This window comes from Ziziphus jujuba, chromosome 8, assembly GCF_031755915.1.
Source record: "Ziziphus jujuba cultivar Dongzao chromosome 8, ASM3175591v1".
In the NCBI taxonomy this organism is placed as follows: domain Eukaryota; kingdom Viridiplantae; phylum Streptophyta; class Magnoliopsida; order Rosales; family Rhamnaceae; genus Ziziphus; species Ziziphus jujuba.
Genome location: NC_083386.1, coordinates 12,473,600 through 12,499,343, shown reverse-complemented (window position 1 = coordinate 12,499,343; position 25,744 = coordinate 12,473,600). Strand labels below are relative to the sequence as shown.

At 33.9% G+C, this 25,744-nt stretch overlaps 3 protein-coding genes across 4 annotated transcripts; 2 read left to right on the top strand and 1 right to left on the bottom strand.

Moving 5' to 3' along the window:
• The first annotated feature begins 7,718 nt into the window (after positions 1-7,718).
• Positions 7,719-10,955, top strand: LOC125421544 (receptor-like protein EIX1). Its single transcript, XM_048470750.2, has one exon. The coding sequence runs from the start codon at positions 7,719-7,721 to the stop codon at positions 10,953-10,955; it is 3,237 nt and encodes a 1,078-aa protein (XP_048326707.2).
• Positions 10,956-14,376: 3,421 nt separating this feature from the next.
• Positions 14,377-18,700, bottom strand: LOC107413484 (putative inactive disease susceptibility protein LOV1). Its single transcript, XM_060819744.1, has 3 exons — positions 18,367-18,700; positions 15,207-18,213; positions 14,377-14,824 (listed from the first exon to the last, which is right to left on the bottom strand). The coding sequence occupies exon 2, from the start codon at positions 18,089-18,091 to the stop codon at positions 15,488-15,490; it is 2,604 nt and encodes an 867-aa protein (XP_060675727.1). The 5' UTR covers positions 18,092-18,213; positions 18,367-18,700; the 3' UTR covers positions 14,377-14,824; positions 15,207-15,487.
• Positions 18,701-23,154: 4,454 nt separating this feature from the next.
• Positions 23,155-25,321, top strand: LOC107413543 (large ribosomal subunit protein uL23). 2 transcript variants are annotated; one of them, XM_016021520.4, is made up of 4 exons: positions 23,155-23,242; positions 23,452-23,494; positions 24,377-24,740; positions 25,037-25,321. In XM_016021520.4, exons 2-4 carry the CDS (start codon positions 23,482-23,484, stop codon positions 25,119-25,121), a joined length of 462 nt encoding a protein of 153 aa, XP_015877006.1. In that variant the 5' UTR covers positions 23,155-23,242; positions 23,452-23,481; the 3' UTR covers positions 25,122-25,321. The 2 variants fall into 2 exon arrangements, with proteins under 2 accessions (XP_015877006.1, XP_015877007.1); XM_016021521.4 differs by lacking the exon at positions 23,155-23,242 and adding an exon at positions 23,275-23,299.
• Positions 25,322-25,744: the final 423 nt, after the last annotated feature.

Here is a 25,744-nt window from a genome sequence, read left to right as displayed (position 1 = left end):
CGGTATTTAATTATTTGATGTCTTGGTTTTTGGGGAATATGAATAAGGGTTTTGTGAAAATGTTTTAAAAAGGGGAACCTTTCCAACTGAGAGAATTGTAAGGGTTTTGAGAGAAAATATTATTTCCAAATAATTATTATTTATATACCTATTACTGTGGTATTATAGTGTAGAGTAGTAGGGTCGCTCACTGAGATGATTAGCATCTCACACTCTTAAATTCCGTTCCTCTAGGTACCAGGTTGTTGGTGTTCATTCGGAGCGGACTTGATCTTCATCGCTGTTTTACTTCGTGAAGTATCCTGTTCTTCTTTTATTGCAGTTGTACTATTTCTTTCACTCTTGTTGTATTTATTATGCACTGGATTACTGTATTTATTTTGAAGTGCTGAAATTTGTGGAATCAACTTGTAGTACTGTGGGAGGAATAAGGGGACAATTATAGAAGTGTGTTTTCAGTGCAGGAAATTTTTGGTTAGTTCTACCCTTAGGGGAGGTGCTGCCGGATTTTCCGTTGGAAGGTTCGGTGGTATTTCCCTGGGATCAGGGCTTGTCTAGGGTTCCGGGGAAGGAATTCTGGACGGGTCCTGACAAGCATAGCTTATTCTATGTAAGCAAAGATCCTAGTTAGCCAGCTAGCTTGGAATTAATTTGCAACCATATTGATTTAAAGGATTAAATTTTGTTCCACTTCTGTTGGATGTCTTTTATTAATTGTCTGATGAAGTTGTATATTTTTATGTATTGTTGAAAGTTTAACTTAATTATATTTAGTCATCTTTCACTTTTTTGCAGTATTAATTTATTTCTACTTTAATTTGCTTATTGCCCTTCTATTGTGCGAATTTGGTTTTCCAGCATTTCTGTGGTTTTAAGAAATAAATAAATAACAACCAAAATATATATGTATGTAAGGAAAAAATAACACGTTTTTTATACCATTACTGTTTTTCACGAACTTTTTCGTTCACAGTGTCTTCCCTGGTAATAGCTGACATACTCTCCAGTCTGTTATTGTATTTATCTATAATAGTGTTATCTTTGTTATCTGCCGTGTATATGACTAAGTATTAAGCCTGTAGCTTATCTCCTGTAACAACAGCTCTTGTATCTGTATTTAAATATTGCGTTTTACTCATTAATAAAATTAAGGCATTACCCTTCAATTCTCTAAACATTTATGCCGGGTATCAAAGCACCAATCACTCTAATCGGATTTTTTTTTTTTTTTCAAAGGCTTTTTCATCCACTGATTCTTCTTCTTACGCCCTCACTGTCTCCAACGAAGCTTTTTTTGCCAGTTGTACTCTGGTTTTCATTGGTGTGGCAACATAGGCTTCTCAAATTAACGGAAAAGATGTATTTTCCATGGAAGAAACAATTCAATTCCTTACTTATAGATTATATATGTACATTTTCTTTTCTTTTTTTGGGAAAGATAATTTGTAGATTATATAGCAGCTTAGTGTTGGATCGTGAGTCATTTGTTACATGATGATTTCTTATGTTATCACATCATCCATATAACAGTTGCACGTAAATTTTTTTTTCCCCTAATTTGGATATTATTAATTATCACCATTACTCGTTCTTAAAATTTTATACAGGTGAAACTGCTTTCTGAGCATAAGTGGATCTTTGATCGAGAGCACTTCCCCTCTCTCATTACCCTATGAGGTCCAAAATAGATGGCCATTAGGATTATAATATTTTTTAAACTAAATTGAAGGGAGCTTGACTCAACCCACGACTTCAGAGTTTATGTGCATTAGTGCAAATAACCACTTTTTTTTTTCTTTTTTTTTTTCATATATTATGCTACTCATTTAATTATACAAAAGTAAAATTTGTCCATTGTGATTTGTGTTATAAATATTTCAAAAAGTCAATTATCAAATGCTTAAGGTCCCGAAACATTAACGTCATAGAAAAGATAAAAAGGTTCGATTTTGGCTTGATTTGAAAAATGTTACGTCGCACGAATGAAACAAATATGCTATTTGTCTTTTTTTTTCTTTTTTTCTTGACTATGTGTAATCTCTGTCGAAAGCCAATTGCGTCCATACACTTCAACATTTGACCTTCATACCATATACAGATTAATTACCAAATGTAGAATTGAATTAATAGTAATAAATTGAATTGATGGCAATTAAGTTTCTCAACAAATTACTCTCTGTCCCTTCACATATTTTTAGTATGTATATATAGAAGGTCTAATAATCGATGTACGCCAAAAGGTTGCTTGATACACAATCAACTAGCAAAAAACAGTGGGAGCCACTAAACCCAGTCATGTGAGTATGAAAATGAAGCTTTTAATAGATACAAAAGAGCAAAAAGTCGAAGTCATGTTTGCTTTCTAGATTTTCTCATTAGCCTTCTGTCTTTGTCCATTGGCACTATTACTAATCTGCTCTCAAGCAATGACATTGACATGGTTGGTTCCATTTGTAAGCTTTATCAGAGCATCGAAAATCTCAATAATATTTATATGCAGCCTAATGTTAACAAACAAACCCTTCTTAGTCCCAACCCACCAGTTAGCAATAATCTCACCATGCTCCTCTCATCATCTTGCCAGCCTGCCGCAGTAAATCTGTCGCTGAAAAATTTTGTGGGTGTGGCAACCGCTACTCAAGTTCTTTTATTACCAAACATACCATGCAAAAATATGTTTAATGAAATATGTTTTTAGTTTTATTTTTTAACTTGTATATATATTTTTTTATTAAAAAAAATTGTATATATTAAGTAGCTCTATTCATTTTTAATGAAAAATTTCTTTGATGCGTGTAATAATTTTGAATTGGATTATATATAGCGCTTAAAATTGTAGAAAGCATCATCCAGTTGAAGACAGTACTGACCAATGTTTTCCTGTAAAATTATTTTATCCAAGAACAATTGCCTTTGAAATATTTGGTGCCTGTCCACTTAATGTGACCACAAGGCACAAGCCAACCAAGGAAGCACTAGAAAGCTGATACTCCTTCGCACAGCATCATCCGGCCAGTAGTGCATGCAGCAATAAGTGTTGTTTGAATTTGTATATCATTGTCTTTTTTACTATTCTGCATAACCTGTTGGCATGCTTATTTTTTGTTTGTTTATTATATGTGGTACAAACTTCTCTCAAATGCTAAGTTTGCATGCAGATTATGTATTCTGTAGTGTTCTACACCATAAAAAAATGACATTTAGTATGTGGGGGAAGCAAGTACTGCTAATACCAAATATAATTATAGATGACCCCGTAACCTAATCAAATGCAATTTTAAGCAGAAATATGTACAGAAGTTGCTTGTCAACTAGCTGATAAATGATTAATGATATGTACTGTCTCAACCTTTCCAAAGATCAGACTTCTCAATGTCACATAGCCAACTCCTTAAACTCATAGTGCTAAAGAATGATTTACTGGTTTTGCAGAAAGCCAAGTCCTAGTAAAGTTTCTAGCTAGTAGCAACAAACTGCAGGAATAATGCACGTAACAATATCCCTGATAAAAAGAAAAAGGACATTTATTCTCCTAATAAATGTTACCTTTTTTCCTTATAATATTTGTCAATATATCTTCAGAAGACATTCAATAACTTCTGGTATTAGAGTAGTAGTCATATCTTGAACTCTTTTCCAGTTTAGTCATGTACCTCAGCAGCAATATAGTTCACTCTGACATTTACCAAACAAAATGACAGTGCACATATAAGAGAGCTTTTAATTAGTCTTTTAGATTTTGTATTTGAGTAGATTGGGAAAGAGATAGGGTAGGAAAAAAGTTCAGAATTGATTTAAAAGTAGATTAAAAGAAACTCCGGTATTGGGTTTAGCTGAATTTGTGGAGTAGATTCAGTGATTGAATCTTCTCTAAGGTATTTGACTAGGTCAGTCCTTGACCCCATAAGTCCTTATCAATCAACATGGCAAAACACAATACCTGAAGACATGCTTATTTTGGTTTTTTTTTTTTTTTTTTTGGGGTTACCTGTGGGTACAACATTCACTACAAGTACAGATAGCGTTGAAATTTTATGTGGTTGTCTTATAGTGTAACCATGAGCCGACCAATAAAGCATTACAAAATTGATTCTCCTCCCCTTAGCATCAAGCATACTGCTGACATTCTCACTCTCTTGGAACCCAAGTTCTCTCTTTCTTTTAGCATTATTTTGGTTCTGTAGTAGGCAAGAGGTGCACCAACTGGTGGTATATTAGAATTTGAATATTATTGTCTTTTTCACTGTTATGTTATCCACAAATGCTATGTTTACATACAGATAATGTCTCCCTTGATTTCCTATTGCCCTTCTATATAATGTAGAATTGCATTTAATATGAATGTTATAATCTTTATGCAGTAAAATATAATCTTTACCTCAGAGAAGCTACAAGGTTCTGTTTTGTAGTTTTTTTGGTTCATAGTTCTTTCTTTTCTTAAAGGAAATTGTCATGATATCTCTTTTTGTGGTTCATTAATTAGGAAAGTAAGTGGAAGTGCATGTAGATACTAATCATTTTCAGAATTAATTATGATGGTCTTGGAATTATACGTAGAACTACTTGGCTGATAAGATTCACGGAAAAATTGGGCTCCCAGTGAAGGAGACTATACCAACTACAATATTTTTTTTTTTTTTTTTTCAAACAAGACCATATTTAAATTAGACTTAATTACAATGGCCTTAGAATTATATGGAGCATTAATGCAATGCAATAGCAATTAGCCTCCAAAATTGAAACGCAGAACTACTTAGCCAAGTTGAAAGGCAAAAATGGACCCCCAGTGAAGGAGACTATATATCTACCAAGACCTAATAGAGGACAAACCTTTTAACTCCATTTTACTTTTTGAAAGTCTTCTTCCACGCAGAATTATCCACTTATAACTACTTAGAATTAATTAGGATGATCTTCAAACTGTAGGAGAGCTACTTGGCTTATAAGATCCTCACAACGATCCAATAGAACGATAAATTGTCAGTTTGGTAAGCTGGTATAGAATCATCAAATCTTGGAAGGAGGTTGAACGAGACTCTTCTTTAGAATTAATTAGGATGGTCTTCAAACTGTACGGAGAGCTACTTGGCTGATAAGATCCATGGCAAAACTGGGCTTCTGGTGAAGGAGAATTAATGCAATGCAATAGCAATTAATCTCCAAAATTGAAACAGCTACTTAGCCAAGTCGTAAGGCAAAACTGGGCCCCCATTGAAGACTATATATCTACCAAGACCCAATCCCTATCCTGTTTGAAAAAGTCAGACTAGATGACAAACATTTAACTTCTTTTTTTATAAAGTCTTCTTCCATGGTCGTTTTTCCATATATTTTAGTTGGTGTTTCGACCATATATTTTCTATTATTATTAAATGTGATTTTAGATATTGACAAAGTGATTAGAGGGTTTGATTAAGGTTAGAAAGTGTTTTTTTTTTTGGGGGATAAATCATTTATTCTTGAAGATTTTAACATAATGGGTAATTTATTTAAGGTCAAAATTTGAATTCAAATTTAAAATAACTTTAATCACCTCAATTAAATGGACATGATCATGAAATCAACTTTATTTGGATAATTTCTAATGAATGCCTAAATCATACGAGATTTTGTAGAATTTTTATATACAACAGAGCAATCAAAAATCTTTAAAAACGAAGCTGTTACAACATAAAGGAGGATCCCTCTCCATACATCAAAACTCTATTATGAAAATCTTATCTTATAATCTCTCTGCAAATCTCTAGAATCTCATTTTCTTCTAGCAATTTTATTTTTCCATCAACTTTTATTTTTGTCTTATTTTACCACTTAACTAAATTTCTGCTTTTATTTTAATAAACGAATTTTATTTTATTAAGTTTTATTTCTTTATACATTAAAAGAAGCTTTAAATTGTTTTGTTCATGCAATTTTAATACCATCTTTCTTTCTTTTTTTTTGTCAAAAAAATAATGATTTATTTAAAGAATACCACTGTTTACAAGAGCCATAAAATCCAAAAAACACAGATCCCAACCAGAAAGTAAAATTCTAGTAATAGCTGATTTTACTAACCAATCAGCTACTCTATTACAGTCTCTAGAAGTATAGATCGCTTCCCAAAAAGCAAATTGATGCAAAAATTCCTGAATATCCAGTATAATAGCTTCAAGAGTCCAAGCAATATTATGATCAGTGGATGTTACTGCGTGGTATAAGCTTCAATATATAATTTCCTTCAAAAACAATATGCTTTCACCCCTTCTCCATTGTCTAGAGATACACATAAAATAGAGCCAAACATTAATATTCAGCTTTGATGCTTGAATCACATGGAACTACCTAATGCATACACAAATACAGAACTCGCAGAATTCCTAGTAACAATACCTAAACACACTTCACTCACAAGTGGATTGAAGGAACCATCTATGTTAATTTTAATTCTTCTTCAATAGGAGGGGTCCAAGATCCACTCCTTATAGCCAGCCTCTGTAAGCTACTACCATTATGAATTGTTGCCACTATGTCCTCAACTTCATGAAAATATTCAAACCAACTAGTATATGAGGTACGGATAACATTCTTAGGATTAGGCTGCACTCCATCAAAAATAAATCTTTTCCTACTCTTCCATATATGCCAACATATAAAGACAACTAAAGCAAATAAATCCTCTCCAAAAGAATCTTAATGAATATGCAACAAACTAACATATATACAATCGTTTGATCGTCAGATATTTTTGAGTGATGATTTTATTTATTCTTTTACAATAATTTTATAGTTAGGATATATAATTTTATAAAATTATAATATGGTTCAAAAAAGTCAAATTGAAATGGAAATAACTAATTTATCCTCATTAATTTGTACTATATACTGACTTTATAAAATCAAATATTCTGACTAGATCAAAACTATATATATATATTTTTTTTTTTCAATTTCTTAAAAATATTATCTAATTTATGAAGTGGAAAATCCCATCATTCAAAAACACGGTGTTGTAAAAAAATAGCCAACAGTACTTGTTGGCGTCCTTTATCACTCTTGTATCAGATATCAACCTCCTAACTCTAAAGTCTACATATATTTATATTTGGGTGAAGATTCTAAAGTCTATATATTCACCCCAAAAAAAAGGCTCTTAAAGGCTATATCTAGCTCTGCTCTACATATCTATGAAATAAGCATCAATATATTTCCTGTTGATAGTATCATATATAATTAATATTATTTGCAGTTGATAATATAATAAAATCCATGATGATCTACAAGGGAACATGAAACCTATTAAAAGATTATATATAATCTTCTTAAATTCTTGTATCTCGCATTTGCTATATGCATGGTAAATATAAATGTGTCCAATGCAAAATTGCTAAAATTCAAAGTCATTAATATTCTTAACTGATTACATGTATAGTTGGTCCGGAAGAGTACTGCTGTTGCTTTCTTTGGACTTCCAAAATCACTGACAATTTCCATGGTAGCTGTTTTTGGGGGGCCGTGAGGAAAGTCAATGGAAGTGCATGCATATAGAAATCATTTTCACAATTTATTTTGATAATATAGATAGAAATCTAATGCACGAGAACTTAGTCCGAATTGTGAGATTCATGTCAAAACTGGCGACCACAATGAGGTGACTGTGCATATATATATATATATATATCTATATATGGCAAGCCAAGACACAGTACTATTTTGTAACATCACTAAGTTGTATCATCATGGCTTTGTCATTTACAGCTGTTATGAATCTTTTGTTTACAATATTACTCGCACAAGCAACCATCAATGTGAGTTATGGAAGCAGAAGTGATGATGTAGTATGCATTCTGAGTGAGCAAAACGCATTGTTGACTTTCAAGCAACATCTTGTTGATCCTTCTAACATGCTTTTATCTTGGGACCCTACCCATGAGAACTGCTGCAAATGGGGTGGAATTGTCTGCAACAATTTAACCGGCCATGTTGAAGAGCTCCACCTTCGTGATTGTTGGTTACAAGGCAAGATAAATTCCTCGTTACTTGGTTTGAAGCATCTGAGCTACCTCGACCTCAGCAACAATGACTTTAAGGGGATTCAAATTCCCAACTTCATGGGTTTACTTGTGAGTTTAACATATCTTGACCTCACAAATGCTGGCTTTGAGGGAAAAATTCCTCACCAACTAGGAAATCTCTCAAGTTTGACACATCTTGGTCTTGGGGTTTTGTACGCGTATGCTGAGAACCTTGGTTGGCTTTCTGGTCTTTCTTCACTACAGCACTTGGACATGAGCAACGTGAATCTTAGTAAAGCTTCAGACCATTGGTTGCAGGTAATAAACCGGCTATCTTCTTTGTCAGAATCACACTTGCCCTGGTGTGAGCTCTCTCATATTATTCCTAATAATTCTGTGTTTTATGCTAATTTTACATCCCTTTCCGTCCTAGATATTTCATGGAACAATTTTAATTCTTTCATACCGGAATGGATTTTCAACATTAACAGTTTGATGTATGTTGATCTAAGCTCCAACAAATTTGTAGGCCCATTTCCCAAAAGTTGTTGGAATTTGACTCGTCTGAAAAGCCTTAATGTTGCTTCTAATGATATGAATTCTTCTTTAGCCATTTGGTTATCTGGTCTGAGTAGTAGTAGTAGTAGTCTAGTGTCTCTTGATCTAAGTTTCAACTCTTTACAAGGTGTACTTCCATGTAGCAACCAAAACTTGACTGCTCTTAGATATCTTTATTTGACTGGATGTCAATTAAATTCAACGATCATTTCAAGTGGCTTTTTGAATGATTTGGTCAGGCTTGAATACCTCTTCCTTGACAATAATAACATAGAGGGTGTAATCTCAAGTGCAATTCAAAATCTTAAGTCACTTGTTCAACTTGAGTTGTCCCAAAATTCACTTAAAGGGGAAATGCCTACATTTGTGGGAAATCTTGTGTCACTCGTTTATCTTGACTTGTCATTTAATTCACTTGAAGGGGAAATACCTACATCTTTGGGAAATCTTTGCAATCTGTCAGATCTTTCTCTGGGAGGTAATAAATTTGGTGGGAAGGTCTCAAATGCTTTTGATAGCTTGTTGTCAGTTGGATGCCTTTCAAATAGTTTAACATCACTGGACTTGAGTGAAAATTCCTTTACTGGTCGGTTGACGGATCAAATTGCCAAATTCAAAAATCTAGTCAGCCTTGACCTTAGGGATAACCATATTTCTGGTCATATTCCAGAGTCACTGGGGAAATTAACAGCTTTACAAAGACTATCAATTGGTGGCAACCAATTGAATGGATCTCTTCCAGAGAGCCTTGGTGGTCTATCAGATTTAACTTTCCTTAACATTTCTTGGAATCATTTAGAAGGTGTTGTTACCCAAGTTCACTTTGCAAATCTCACTAATTTGGAGCATTTATATGCTTCTAGAAATTCAATGAGTCTAAGAGTAAGTCCCAATTGGATTCCTCCTTTTCGTCGTTGCCGTAATGTTGAATTAGAATCATGGAACTTGGGGCCTACATTTCCAATGTGGCTTAAAACACAAACAGTAGTGGACATGGATTTATCCAACACTCAACTTTCAGGCATCATCCCCAGTTGGCTTTCCAGCTTGACCATTGTATACTTAAACATCTCTCATAACCGGCTCTCTGGGAGAATTCCTGATATTCTTCATATTGATACACCTTACTCAATGGTTTCCATGAGTTCCAACATGCTCAGTGGCCCACTACCTCGAATCACTTCTGGGTTGGCAGAGCTAGATCTTTCTAATAATTCTTTCTCTGGGGGTATTTATCACTTTCTGTGTCATCCCTTGGCTACACCAAACCATCTATCAGTACTTCATTTCGGGGGAAATCATTTCTCAGGAAACATTCCTGATTGCTGGATGCATTGGCCTGAATTAAAAGCCATAAATTTGGATGACAATAATCTGACTGGGAAAATTCCAACCTCTGTGGAATCTTTACGAGGCCTGTTATCATTGCATTTGCGCAACAATAGTCTCTCTGGAGAAGTTACTCCATCCCTACAGAATTGTAAGCAGTTAAGAGTTCTTGACCTTGGTCTAAATGAGTTGAATGGAGCCATTCCAAAATGGATGGGAACAAGTCTTTTGAATCTAACCATTCTCATTCTTCGTTCAAACAAGTTGAGTGGTCATATTCCATTTGAGCTATGTAGGCTCACTGCACTTCAAATCTTGGATGTTGCCGATAACAATTTATCGGGATCTATGCCAAAGTGTTTTGACAATTTAAAAGCCATGACCATCAAACAAGTACTGAAAGATGTCATCTCTTATTCCAACTTTGTTGGTTATTTCTTCGAGCAAGTAATGGTGGTGACAAAAGGCAGAGAAGATCAATATGACACCATCTTGCCACTTGTAAATAGTTTGGACCTTTCAAGCAATAAACTCACAGGAGAGATCCCACGACAACTTACAACTCTCCAGGGATTGATATCTCTAAATCTGTCAGGAAACTTCTTGAAAGGAAGAATTCCGGATTGCATTGGCAACATGGTGTGGTTGGAATCTCTTGATTTATCAAGAAATCGACTTTCTGGTAATATTGCTCCAAGCATTTCAAGTTTAACTTACTTGAGTTACTTGAACTTGTCTTACAACAATTTGTCAGGAAAAATTCCATTAAGCACCCAACTCCAGAGTTTTGACGCTTCTAGCTTCATCGGCAATGAACTCTGTGGACAGCCACTCTCCAACATCTGTGACGAAGACCAGTCAAAACCCACTATCAACAATGGAGCACAGAAGGCAGATGATGGAGATGAAGTTGGCCGCTGGTTTCATTTGGGCATTGGAACAGGTTTTGCAGTAGGATTCTTTGGTGTCCTTGCTCCATTACTCTTCTCCACAACCTGGAGGCATGCTTATTTTGGCTTTTTTGGTTGCTTGTGGGACGAAATTCTATACAAGTACAATAGCCTTTGGCATTGAGATGTGACCATGATCCAACCAATAAATCATCTGCAAGAAGCCGAGTTTCATCTGTTTCTTTAGCTTTCTTTTGCCTCTATTGAAGGCTACTGGTGTTGTTTCAATTTGAATATTATTGTCCTTTTACTGTTCTGAAGAACTTGACGAAACGTAGTTTGGGTTTGTTGATTATGAGTAATACAAGATTCTGTACAATATGTTACCATGCAGATTATCTTCTTCCTTCGTCTCAGTAAAGATTGCATTTAATATGGTTGGTTAATTAATTAGTAAGAATTGATATTTCCTGAATGTTTCATAACTCAGTATGCATAGAAGTTTTATTTACATATGCAGGTGATGGAGAGCTATTTTTTACCCTTCTCTCGCAGAGATAAAATGGAAAAAAACTCATCAATAGAAACCCCTAAACAGTCATTCCAATTTTCAACGGGCATAAATTAATGTTTCCATGATAGCAAACACATACTTGTAAACAAGTTTTTTAGGAGCTTTCTTGAAAACATAAAATTATCTCTTAATTTTTAAAATCAAATCTTGTATGGTCTCAACTATGACTTGAGGACTTAAGGAGCAACAACCTTTAGACTTTAGTATTCCTTCACGATCAGCTTACTCTTTGCATAAATCCTTCAATGGTTAAAGTGGCAGAGCTCACTGGCCATACTAGCTCAGGTAAATATCAATTATTTGAAGCAACTTCTAAACGGTCTATTATATGAACTGTAAGACAGTCTCATACTAAATCTGGCGACAATTGTCAGAGTCCAGATGGTTGCATTGTGACATCTGTAGCTGCGGAAGAAACACTGAGGTTCTGTAATGTTATCCTAGTCCCAGAAGTGTCTAAGCCAGCTCCTAATCCTAAAGCCAACCCCCGTGCCTTTTACAAATTTGAGTCACATTGCATTATTTACAATATGTACAGAGACCATTGAAATTTTATAATGTCCTTAAAATGTAACCATGAGCCTACCCATAAAGCATTAGAAAATTGATTCTCCTACCCTTAGCATCTACCATAATGCGTGCAATCTCTTTCTCTTGGAGCCCCAAGTTCTCTCTTTACTCTTAGCTCTATTTTGGCTATGTAGTAGGCAACTAGTGCAGCAACTGCTGTTATTTGAATTTAGCTATTATTATCTTTTTTTCCTGTTCTCCACAAATGCTAAGTTTACATGCAGATTATGTCTCCCTTGGTCTTACTATGGCCCTTCTAATATGGATGGTTAAAATAATTTACATTTTATGCAGTCAAAAATAATCATTATCTCAGAGGAGCTCCAAATAATTTACATTTTATATATATATATATAGAGAGAGAGAGAGAGAGAGCACTTTTCAGGAAATAAAAGGACACAGAACCCACAAGATCAAATCAAATTGATCATGAGGATTCAAATTTAACCCAAGCAAGACTGTGAATATGGGGATAAAAAATAAGAAGAAAACAACTTGTCTGTTGATCCAAGTAGGACAAATCTGCTTCAAAGTTTTTGTCGAGTAGTAACAAGCGAAAAGTAGAACCGGTGTTGTGAGCACCATATATGATTCTTCATCCTGCTGATCACTTGCAATAAGTAACATCTTACGATATTAACTCATAAATATCAAATTGTGGATCCATAGGCAAACCAATATTAGAAAAACCAGGCTTTTGCCTGAACGTTTCAATAAGATGCAAATGGTCTCTAAGACTTCCAAAATACCAGCTTATCCTTTCTGATCTATCCACATCAATGGGCAATGGCAGTTCCTTTACTACTTCTTCCTCAACATTGAAATACAATAAAGAGGAGTTCACTGTAATCCAATGAATTGCACCATTCCAAAACACCCCACCCCCACCCCCACCATGAGAACCGCCTTCCAACGGCCTGTCCGGGATGAGTAAATCTCAATCTGATATGGATTCTTTGTACACCTGCTTTTCCTACTAATGCAAACAACTCTTAAGTAATAATGCTGCGAGTTTTTACAAGGATCATAAGCTACATTGAGGACAAAACGACCATTTATTGCAAGCCCATAAAGAAGGCCAGGGAAGCATGGTACAGTGCTTTGTGGTAGGATTGGCAACGTAGAAATCTACTCCTTGTAGAGTACGAAATAACAATAATCCATTGCAGGTGTGCAAGATATGACATTGGTTTCATACTTTCTATCCTAACAAAATCCCAAAGAAAGCGAAGAGGGAAAGAGAAGCTAGAGTAATGGATCGATGAAAATGGGAGCTAATTGGAATTTGGCAGAAACATAAAAAGGCAAAAAAAACAAACATGCAAAAAGATAGAGTATCAGACAAGATACATGTATTAGTATATCATAACTATAGAAAATGTAATGACATGTAAGATGAGTTTGTGTTTTAATCCCTTTAATTAGTGACTAATCAGAGAATTCTGATTTTAAGTGCATGGTTGGCCCATCCATGATGAAATATGCTTCTGATGGATAAGAGACATACTCTTTTTTATTTATTAGATCTCTGTTTTTCAGTATTGCTTTGATAATAGCTCCTACATGTCAAAAGAAGAAACATTTATATGCAATGTGCACTTAGTGAGGTATTATGCTAAACCATGTTTTTGGCATTTAATTTACAATGTAGTTTATCATACGATCTAGTTTATCATATTATCATTGTTGAAAAAGTGCTCTTTTAAGTTGAGACCTACATTTATGAATTTTGTTTGATGATGCTTCCAGTTGATGACAAAATAGTAATTTTTATTTTATTTTTTTTTTATTTTTTTTTTTATTTTTTTTTGGTTCTATTAATGTTGATCATGGCCTGATATTTTTTTTATGTTAAGTTGTGGTATTTTTCAAAGTAGTCAGAGACGGAGGTCTTACTTAGGAAGAGTCTGTTTTCTTTTTGTTATAACGGAACAACACTAGATGACCATGATTTGTTTTGAGGCACTTCAGAAGGTTATTTAAGCTTTTCTATCAAAAATATGATACTATAATTTGGCTATGTAGTTTTTGTGATAGATATGTCCTCCTTGTTTTTGTGGTTCTTCGATCGATTGGTAAATTTTCCTTCATATAAACTAATAAGAAATGCAAAAGAACCAGATCATATAAGCTACAATCCTGGAAAAATGCAGAGCACCCTGCATCTTTGAATACTTGTCAGTTAAAATTTTAAATTCTGCATCAAGTATTAGCACGGCTATACATACTCCTAATTTCCTTAAAACTTTCAAAGTTTTGTATTTTTGTTACTAAGTTCTGTTCTAAGCAGATAAAATCAAACTTTTTCTTTTTCTCTTTTCCCTTTTAACTTAATATTTCTTTGTGCGTCCTAAGATACATAGGCACGCACAGAGACATATATGTAGTTATAAGTGTTTATAGAGTTCGAAAAAAAATTGTATATTCCCAGTCCTGTGCATGATCATATAAATCTAAATCATAAATAAAAAGCACCATGCATTAATAGGGTAATATAAATTATGAATGTCATTGTGAATTCAGTATAAAGATTATAGAAATTTACAAACAATCAAATCTTCCTAGGTAACAAGCGGGCAAGACAAAATTTATCCTAGGACCTTTTAGGTCATCTGATCTTAAATGCTGCTAAAATAACTTTTGACTGCATGACTTGTTCTTTTGCACATGTTGCAGCAAGTACCTATGGCTTTCCAATGTGAAAATCGGTGCACTTGATGTCAAATGATCACGTTGTCAAGAGTTCTACATATGAAACTTCCACGGAATGTTTCAATGTACATCTGCAAGGACAACATCCGTGTTCGTCGAGGTTCAGAGAATTTGAGGGGGTTGCTCCCTGCCATGGTTAGCCGTAAATATGATGATTGATAAATGAATGTCATTGTCACCTGTTGCATGGTAAGTTCCTGGCAAAAGAGATACTATGAGTGACACCTTTATGTGAAAATGTAGAGATATATATAATCAAAAATTTTGTTGGTGCAAATGAGAAAAAATTTCACTAAAATGTGACTGCATTGTTGTCCTGATGGAACGAAAAAACATCGCTAACTTCCTACTAATTTGTAATTGTTACATCCAACCCATCTAAGAATCTTATGTGTGCATTATTTTTCCACTGCTGATAAAAATTAAAAACATGATGTTATGAGAAAGAAAAGGAAGCAGTTTATGGTCCAATTAATAGACTTGGGTTGGTTGTACCAACAATGAAATTTCATCAAAAAATATAAAAGAAAAAAAAAAAAAAAAAAAAAAAAAAAAAGAAGAAAATTTTCAAAATGATACCTTGAGCCACGAACTATATGTTAATTTTCCCCATCAATTACATAAGTTATAGAGATAGAGGGTATGTGTTGCACTTTGTAGTAATCCTCCCCTCCTATTCCATTTTTCACTTGAATCCTCTCACAGAATGAGTTGCTCATCAAATGAATTCTTAATTTTTTGAGGGAAGCAACAAACTCTAACCCTTCTGGAATCATTTCCAAATTGGATAGTTCGACAATGGTTAAACTCTTGAGGCTTGGCATTGCACCTTTCTTTACTGTTCACTTTCTTAGAAATTTTCAGTCATAGAGTCCAAGAAACTCTAGTCTTGGAAATCCATCGGCAGAGCAATCCATTCTAGAACCAACATAAGCATTACGACCAACAAAGAGAAACCTTAAATTTGGTAGCTTCTCCAACACTGGCATTGGATCCTGCTCCAGCTGAGAATCCAATAGAGTCAATTTGGTAACAGTTATCGAAATGATAGAATGCATACCTTCCGATATTTTCCCAATCAAACCTATTCTAGTGAGACTATGACATGAGGAAAGTGATTCCAGACTTGGAAAAACATGGTTACTTGGCATACGCATGCACAAGGAGCGTAAGCAGCCTGATTCAACGATTGGGGACCGCAACACCCTTATGATATCATCATGAATATTATTACCATCAAAATATATCTGTAACTTTCGAAGATTAGTCAATTTGTTTAGTGCATCATATCTAATCAGCACAGAAGCTGGTATTCTCTTTAGAGTCTCAATGTCTTTTAGTTCATCTATTCCAACATCACTCCAATCAAAATTCCATTTTTCGTCTGACACATGAGGTAGTATTAGACGTCTCAAATGTATCATTCTTGATATCATCCTTACTGGACCGGCCAAGTTGCAACGCCCAAGGTCTAGAGTTTGCAAATTGCGCAGATTACCTAAGGAGGATGGTAGATTGATTGCCGTTTTAGAACTTGAGTTGATACACAAATATCTCAAGTGAATTAAATTTCCAACGCCTCGAGGAATTTTAGATCCACCAGCAACACAAAGTTCCAGCACTCTTAACATTCTGAAGTTGCTCGAGTTTAAAGCTGACAAAGAAAGACTGCCACCCAAACACAAAAGAGTACGAAGATTTGCATGTACCTGTTCCATCCAAGACGCATTCTTAACATGCTTTCCGAAAAAGGTGCATGTCTGCTGTGTATTGCAATGAAGATCACAGCCAGGATGAATAACAAGTCTCCGAGAATGACTACTACTACCCACCTGCAGAGATGAAGCTGCAGAAATATCAATGGACTTGTTGCTCTCATGCTGCTGGATAATCTGAGCAAAGGTTTCCTCCTTTGCCTTCAATGTACACACATCTCGCATAAGATCATGCATGCAACATGTTTTTTTCCCTGTACGGTCGCTTCTGTCCACCATAACCATGCACCTATCGACAAGCTCTTCCAAGTATCCTTCAGCTGCCTCTCCCAATGTTTGTTTAATGTCTGCTCTTGTGGATGTGGATATAAAGCCTTCTCCTATCCATAACCGAACCAATTTTCTTTTGGGTATTTCATAATCCTCCGGGAAGTTGCCCAAATAAAGGAAACATGGCTTCAAGTTGTAAGGCAAATCATGGTAGCTCAATAATAGTATCTCATTTACTCCTTCATATTGTTGTCGTGATTGCAACTTGTTCACGTGTGAATTTACATCTTGCAGCACCTTTTTCCATTGATCCAAGGAATTTTTGGCTTTCAACAAGCCTCCAAGTACGACAACAGCAAGAGGTAGTCCTCCACATTTTTTAGCCATCTCCTTTCCTAAGTTCTCATACTCTGGTGGACAACAACGCTCACCAACAATATCTCTTGGAAATGCTTTTCTCCTTAGAAGCTCCCAACTCTCTTCCAATGTCAAAAAAGGTGGTTCAATTGGGGAGCTCCATGGATCACCATATGTGGCTACCTCCCTATTGCGTGTGGTAAATAGAACCTTGCTTCCCTTCTTTCCTTTTGGAAAAGCACGCTTTAAAAAATCCCAAGCCACAATCGTCCAAATGTCATCAAGAACTACAAGAAATCGCTTCTCTTTCAGCTTGTGTCTTAGCAAATCAATCAGCTCGTGCTCTGTCAAAGCATTCACTATCTCCCATCCAGATTTAATTATTTCAAAATTCATGTCCTCATTTGGAGAATCAAGTTGGGTGGAGATGTCAATCAAAACATCCCTTACCACATACTTTTGAGATATAAAAACCCAAGCAGAGCAATCAAAATGCGGTTTCACACCATTATACACTTTCTTAGCCAGAGTGGTCTTGCCTAAACCGCCCATTCCCACTACAGAGACAATGCAGAGCCGATCTTCCTCCTTAGTCAACTCAGCTGTTAAAGCATTGATGCTACCCTTCAAGCTCACCATAACATCATCATTATCGCCATCATCATCATTTGGAGATGATCTTCTAAAGTACCGCTGCAGCTCCACCATGGAACTATTCCCTTCTTCAATTACAGATTTGAATCCATAAATTTGCATGCTGGTATTAATTATGCTGTGGATCCTAGATCGCAAGGAATTGACTTGGGGTCGAATTCTTTTATTATGAAAAGCTTTGATGTAAGAGGAGGTAACTTTGAGGATGTGGGTGTCGATAACATCCTCAGCTTCAGAAGCTACATCTTTGACTTGGTGTACCAACTCTCGGAGGCGTTGGTCATGTTCTTGCTTGGAGTCTGCATCTTTTACAAAGCCCTGAAGAGATCTCAATTCATTTTGCAAGAGCACCACATCCTCTCTCACACTCCTCAAGGAAGAGGCTTCATGGATGAGAAGGTCAGAGATTCTTTGGACTGTATGGGATACAGCGGACTCTGCCAATTTGGACAACAAAAATTCTGCCATCTTCTTCTTCTTCTTGTTGCAACAGGTAAATAACAAGTGTACTTGGGTATTCTACTGGGAGATCAGGTGTGGTTCTGGTCGTTTATGTCTACTTTTTTTGTCATCATCTTCAACTTGTCACTCTGTCACCAAACATCCTACTTTTAATCAAAAATCTATTTTTGGGTCTCTATAATATGCAGAGTACAGAGATATGTATAAAGCTGTCCATACAAATATATATATAATCTATGAATCAGATAGATATAGATGAGGAGTAAAGAAAATAAACTCACCCATTAACAATAATACTCCAGGAATTTCAGTTATTTGATTTGCTTTGCTTATAATTTACTTACGGCGATGGAGGATTTGGTTTCCGTAAGAAAGCTGAAGAGGCGACATTCTGAAACTCGGTGGAGATTTGGTCCTGTACCCTGTAACCAAGAAGCTAAGAAGCTAAGATGAGGAGGTCCCAAAGCATAATGGAATGGACCTGATCGTCTGTCTGACATTCCTGCAACGGTAGGTGAGAATTTTAGATCAGTTTCCCTTTTTGCCCTTTGATCTGACCCATTCTTTTTTCTTTTCTTTTTTTTCTTTTTTTTTTTGTTTTTGGGTAATTAAGCTTGTGACTTTTGTTATAGATATATCTTCCTTCCGTTTTTATTTCTTCCTATTGATTGATAAAATTTTCTTTCATATTAACTAATAAAAAAAAAAATGCAGAAGAAACAGGTCTATTCCTTTTATATAAAATTTCCTTTCATATATAAAATTTTCACTTTAATTTTTTTCCTCGAGTGATTGTTTTGTTCCATTGCCTAAAATTTTCACTTTCTTTTTCTCTCGAGTGCTTGTTTTGTTCCATGGCACTTTTTGTACACTATTAAATCCCTTGAAAGCAGAGCCACCCCTGCACGATCTTAAATATCTATATATATATATATATAAGCAGAGCCGCCCCTGCATTATCTTAATATAAGATAATAACACAAACTAATTATGCTGTTGCTGCATATAATTTCTTTTTAAATCTCTTTCTTTTTTCTCTCCATAATTTGTATTCCGTACATATTTATTTATTTGTTTCCTCCAAATAGTGTAAACCTTTATTGTTATCTGTACAAAATTTCAATGATATTAATTTCTTCATGTGTGTGTTTGTGTGTGTTATCAACGATGTGTTTTATAATTTTCTGCAAAATTTTATATGTGTAATTAATTTTTTATCTAAAATCAAATGATAATTTTAATAGTTGAACATTTTATTTATATTCATAAATATGCGGATTCGAATCTCATGGCTGGTAGGATATAGCAAAACCAAAAACAAAAAAAACCTTATTTTCTGCCTCTTAAAAAAAGATTTACCGTTTATTTCCATGACACTTTGATATGCGCTGTGTACATATTTCCCATGTCATTTTTCCGTCGTCCAAAAAAACTTTTTGCCATTAATTATTACCACAAACCTACAGCATCTACACCATGCATGCATGTACCGTTGATCGTTGATCATTTAATACATTAAGGCATGCACCTTCAAAATTAAAAACTTAATAATTTCCAACATGTACGCATGCACTGATTCATCTATTCCCTCACTCTCTCTCTCTATACACATATATATATGTCTTAAAAGCGATCAATCTCAAAAATACCAATTTTCTGATCACCAACAAAATAATATCCATATACTCATCGACAAAGTCATATAATAAAGCCATGGTATCCGCCAAAGTGAGTTTGAAGATTCTCATCAACACCAAAAACAACAAAGTTCTTTTTCACGAAGCTGGAAAAGAGTTCGTGGATTTTCTGTTCAACATTCTTTCTCTTCTTGTCAGGAACTGTTATTAGGCTACTCAGAAAGAATGGCATGGTGGGTTGTCTAGGCAATCTCTACAGCAGCATTGAAAACCTCAACGGAAACCTACATCCAACCCAACCAGAACAAGGATTTCCTCTAGAAAACAAAAGCTCCATTCTCTGCTGTTACTTCCCAACTCCATCTCCTACTTTCTCATCATGAATATGGTGATGATTCTGGTACCAGCCGGAAGTTGTACACGTGTTCCAATTATCATCGGAACGTAGCCGATGATACACTTGCTGCTTGCCCTAGCTGCAACAACTACATGAATCAAACGCTGTCGTTTATTGTGCCGAGAAATAACAGTAATAATAATAATAATAATAATAATAATGATAATGCAAAGGGTCAGGCATCTTATGGTGATGGATGATCTTGTGGTGGAGCCAATGTCTACCATTTCTAGTATTACTTTGCTAAATAAGTTCAATGTCAAAGAAGTTGGTTCCCTGGAGTTGAAAGTGGTTAGATTGGAATGGATGAGGTGTGTATATATATATATATATATAGAGAGAGAGAGAGAGAGATATATATATATATATATATGTATATATAAATTGTTATATTTTTGCGAAGTTTTCATGATCAAATTTTTAGTTGTCACTAATTTTATCACAAAGTACGGTATATGCTTTGAGGTGGTATTTTTTTTTCCGATGATGAATTTTAATTTTTAAAAATATATAATATAATATAATATATATTCAATACTATACATATATACATATATATGCTCGTCCTTCGATAAGTAAATTAGTTATTCTTTTGTTTTCTTTTTCTCCAATTTTGATAAATATTATAGTTAATATTATCGATTTTTTTTTTTTTTTAAATTTTCTGTTTGGTATAGGGCTTGAAGCTGCTGCAGGCTTCATTGCAGTCTAAAACATTTCTTACCAACGTCTTCCTTGGAAATACGAGAGCTTAATTGAGAGCATGAAAACCATCCTGTACGGTCTACGTGAAGCCACCCATCAATACGGAGAAAAATGTTATGATATAAATTTTGTTGTGTTTTGTTTTGTTGGTCCATTTTGAGAAGCTGTTTTGGCATGACTTTAGTTATTTTTGTTTTGATGGAACATTTTGAGAAGCTGTTTAGCCTGTTATGGCAAAGCCATATATTTTGTTTTCAATTAATTATGATTATATATCCTGCCTTTTACTTTCAATTAATTAATCTGTATGCTTCAATCGGTTGTGTTAATTTGAAGCTGATGTTAATTAGCTTGATTTTAATATTTTATATTGTTTATCGGAATTTGTTTGTTCTCTCTTTATTTAAATTTTGTTTCAATATGGGTCAAATGATGATGAAAGGTGGATATTATGAAACAGGACAGCCTTTGACAGATAAACCATTTTATAATTTTTTTTTTCCCCCCCGAAACATGAGTTAAAAATATGTAGAAGATTCATAAGCACGTATTAATGGCCTTCTTAAATATGAACAAGATAACCTTTGATAGACAAGCTATTTTATAATTTGTTTTCTATTTGATTATTTCATTTCAAATGCTTAACTATTACAGAGTTTGCTATAAAAAAAATTTAAAAAAAATAAAACCTATCACAGAGTTTCCATAATTAAAGAAGACACATAAAATGTCAACAATTTTCATTAAATTTATTTATTATAATATTATTAATTGATATATTTATATAATTTAAATATAAAAAAATAAATTTTTAAATAAACTAATTAATTTAAAAAATCAAATTTAATATTGATACATCATCTGTCACATTGATAAAAAAATTTATAAATATTTTTAATAATTTTAGTATTATTATTAAACTATATTATTTAAAGCCCCAAAACTTTAAACACTTGCTTTGGGATATAGATATGTGGAAAAATAATCTAATAATTCTATATTACAAAAAATTACATTCCATCCCATTCATTTTCAGTCACCTACAGTTAGCCTTGTCATTCAATTTCCTATATGTAATAAGAAATATATTTTTATACATGTCCTTTTTTTTTTTAAACAAAAATATATAGTAAGTTAAGAAATTTTATTGGACAATATAAAAAATGATAGGTTATCTGATAGTCTTTAATTTATAGTTGAAATATTTTAAATCAAAAGGCCGTCGGACAACATACTATATAACATTCAAAGTTACCCATTAAAATATTTTGTATAGATAAACCTTATTTTCATTTTTCACTCAACTTACTCTCTCACTTTAAGTACTTTTCAAAGTAAAGTACAATTCAATTTCAATTAAGTCATATGTTAGTAAAAAAACAGAGGGAATTTTTTTTAATCTCGAATTTTACCAAATTTTATGGTCCTATAATGAATAGCATCTTATTTATACATTTCAACGGTGCATATATTTATTCTTTAAGTGAAATTTTTTTCTTGTTGGTTGATTTCATTGAGGTTGACATAAATTGTTGATGAATGACGGTTAAATACCTTTTTTTTATTTTCTTATGGCGAAGGTTAAAAACTTAAATGCTTTAGCTTTTTTTCTTCTTTTTATTTTTTTATTTTTTCCAGTTGTTGGTTTTGAATAAACAATGTCCATTTTCTTGTTATATGCTGTAACATAATTACGTAACACATACACCAGAAAAATATGCCTTCTCTACTTTGATTATTTTGTTTTTGGTCAATGAAGTCCTTCTAAATTGAAAAAGATAAAATTAAATTGTTATAAAAATTATTTCCAAACCGTGGTAAAAATTTGTTGGTATTCTAACTTTCTATAAAATATAACTCTACCTAGCATAACATGTTCAACTTTTACAGAATTTAATACACCTCTTTTTTTTTTTTCTTTTTTTTTCTATCGCTATTTAATGTGATGTTATATCATTTAAAAACATTAAAAAAAAAAACAAAAATAACTAAGTGAAAGAAAAAAAAATGCATTTTAAGAGAAAGTGTAAGTTAAAATAATTCGTATAGGAATCGAGACAAACCATCTTCATCCCACTTCTATATATGCAATGGATTACTTTTTTTTTTTTTTTTCTCTCTAAATACGTGGTTTTTTCCAATTACATTTTCAAAATAGCAATTCTATTTCTTTTATTTTTTTGTTTAAAAAAAAAAAAAAGTTAATACAGTTTACCCATCAAAAGTAATGGGCCTAAAACACCGTACATCATAAAACCCAAGTTTAATCCAGTTTCTTAGCAAACTGGGCCCAAAATCCAACAAAAAGGGGGCTGAATAACTAATTCGGAGAATATATATATTAAGCCCCACAATTATAATGGTGTCTTCTCTACTCCAAAACCCTACTTCGTCGGCCGCAGCAGCCATTCGTCTCAGGTACCTCCCCATTTCTTTCTCCTCTCTTCCTCTGCAACACATCGTTAATCTCTCTCAGTAATTCCTTTTCTTTATGGTTTTTTTTTTTTCAAATTGAATTTGGATCTGCAAATAGGATTCGAAAATGAGCTTCTTTTTTATTTTTTTAATCCCTGTTTTGTTTTCTGTTTCTGTATTGAATATTTATGCTTTCGTATTTCGCGTTGCAGATTGGAGTGCTTCAGGTAAAGTTTTGAGCAATGGCACCTAAAGGTAAATCCAATATTTTTACTCTCGAACTTGTGCATTTCATTTAATTTGAATATATTTCCTGAGTTCAATTTTTTGGCCTTTTTACTTGTGGTTTTTGCTTTGTTAACCTATAATCTGAAACGGGTTTTGCATTTTATTTGTATTGTAAGTGAAACTGAAGCTTGGTTGAATATGCGTGTTCTTGGTCAGTCTTAACATAGTCTAGTTGGTTTAACTTGAAAACTATTCAATTGAATACCCAAAAAGAAAAAGGAAATTGTTTTCAGTTGCTAAATAATAGTTTATCTTGGTTACTTGCTGTGTATGTTCATTTTTGCCTCCTTTTTTTATTTTTTGGTTTTGGTCGAACATTTATGTGGGTTAAATTTTCGAGTGACTCACTTTGGCAGTGAAAAACCCTTTATTTATAAATTCTTCAGAACTAAAATAATTGAATTTCAATCCATTCTAATTGGCTCCAACTGTATGTTTATGGGCATTTTGTTGACTTACTTATCTGAGCACCACAATTCTAAAAGTGATGCCTATAGGGCCTTTAAAATTCAGGAAGGTCAATTTTTTTGTTATACGGTAGTTTTATTTCATTTGTTAAATTTTCATGTTCTTTTTGTTGCAAGGAACCTCAATAATTCTTTGACTTCAGTGTTGTTTTGGTGGAGAGCTTGAATACAAAATTTTTACATTAGCTTTCCAACTTTAAAATTTTTTTCTGTCAAATGTCAAATCTATGATGTCCATTATTTTGTCAAAGAGCTGAGTGAAAGATGTTTGATTTATGGCTCAACATTGTAATGTCAGGCAGGCATGATCTTATTGGCTTCATTTTTTATATTTTTACTAATGAATTTTCCTACATTGGACTTATCTCTCCACCTCTTGCAGCTGACAGCACAAAAAAGAATGACCCAAAGGGTCAAGCCTTGAAGACTGCCAAGGCCATTAAATCTGGCCAAACATTCAAAAAGAAAGCAAAGAAGATCCGCACCTCGGTCACTTTTCATCGGCCAAGGACCTTGAAGAAGGAAAGGAACCCCAAATATCCTCGCATCAGTGCACCACCAAGGAATAAGTTGGACCATTATCAAATTCTCAAGTATCCACTTACCACTGAGTCTGCTATGAAAAAGATTGAGGACAACAACACCTTGGTTTTCATTGTTGACATCCGTGCCGACAAGAAAAAGATCAAAGATGCAGTGAAGAAGATGTATGATATTGAGACAAAGAAAGTGAATACTTTGATCAGGTAAATTTGTTTTCCACAACCGGTGTAACTCGCAATAAGTTTTGTTAGCTTGCAACTGTGTAGCTGTAAGATGCTGTTTATTACCCTATTTGACCTTGATAAGAGCCCTATCAAGAATGGTAATGCGGCACCATTTAATTAATTGCACCTTGTGATGATTATGTCGATTTTTATGCAATTTAGGAAAAATTTGAACATGTTTATCCTTAGTAAAAGTAATTCATTGATCATTAAGTCATTTATATCTTTGGGACGTGGGTTGTTTCCTAAGTCTAAATTTTATTTGTTCTCTGTAGGCCTGATGGAACGAAGAAGGCATATGTTAGGTTGACAACTGACCATGATGCCTTGGATGTGGCAAACAAGATTGGCATTATCTAAGCTACTGTGCGGCATCTATTTCAGGACCACAAAGGGATTTGATTCTTACTGTTACAGTTTTGTTAGGACTGGATTTTGTTTTGGTTTTCTTTAATATGTAATGGGGATCAAGTTTGCTTTTCAACTTTGGCAATGGAGATGTGGATTAGGATTTAATTACTTGTTATATGTTATGTTTACCATTCAATCTTTTGCCTTGATTTCGTGTGATTTGCTATTTTTCTGCTTTTAAACTTCGACGCCTCCATAATTAACTGGTCTCTGAAAATTAAAGGTTAGACAAGTTTTAGGAATAAATTTGAATCTGTTGAAGTACATTATCATACGCAATTACTTTTAGATCGCTTAACCGTTGAACCAATGCATGGATGGCTTTATTTGATTTTTGATTATCCACTGCCTGGAGTGCGAATCGGTTTATTCATATGGGAATTTTGTAGATCCAATTTAGAGGTTGGTAGGAATTATGGGTCAGTCTTCTCAAAGATGAACTATTTTCGGCTCACGGGTTGAGTTCGGATAAGACATTCTGGCTTTGGACGCTTTGGTTAACAATACTGATTTACTTGACAAGAAAAATCATATTACAACATGACGAAGAATTGGATTTATTTTTCGCCTTG

Excerpts from the sequence above, each read along its gene's own strand:
- LOC125421544 (XM_048470750.2), top strand. The coding sequence starts at position 7,719 with ATGGCTTTGTCATTTACAGCTGTTATGAATCTTTTGTTTACAATATTA.
- LOC107413484 (XM_060819744.1), bottom strand. The coding sequence starts at position 18,091 with ATGGCAGAATTTTTGTTGTCCAAATTGGCAGAGTCCGCTGTATCCCAT.
- LOC107413543 (XM_016021520.4), top strand. Across the intron at positions 24,741-25,036 it reads AAAGTGAATACTTTGATCAG|GCCTGATGGAACGAAGAAGG; the intron begins GTAAATTTGTTT and ends TGTTCTCTGTAG.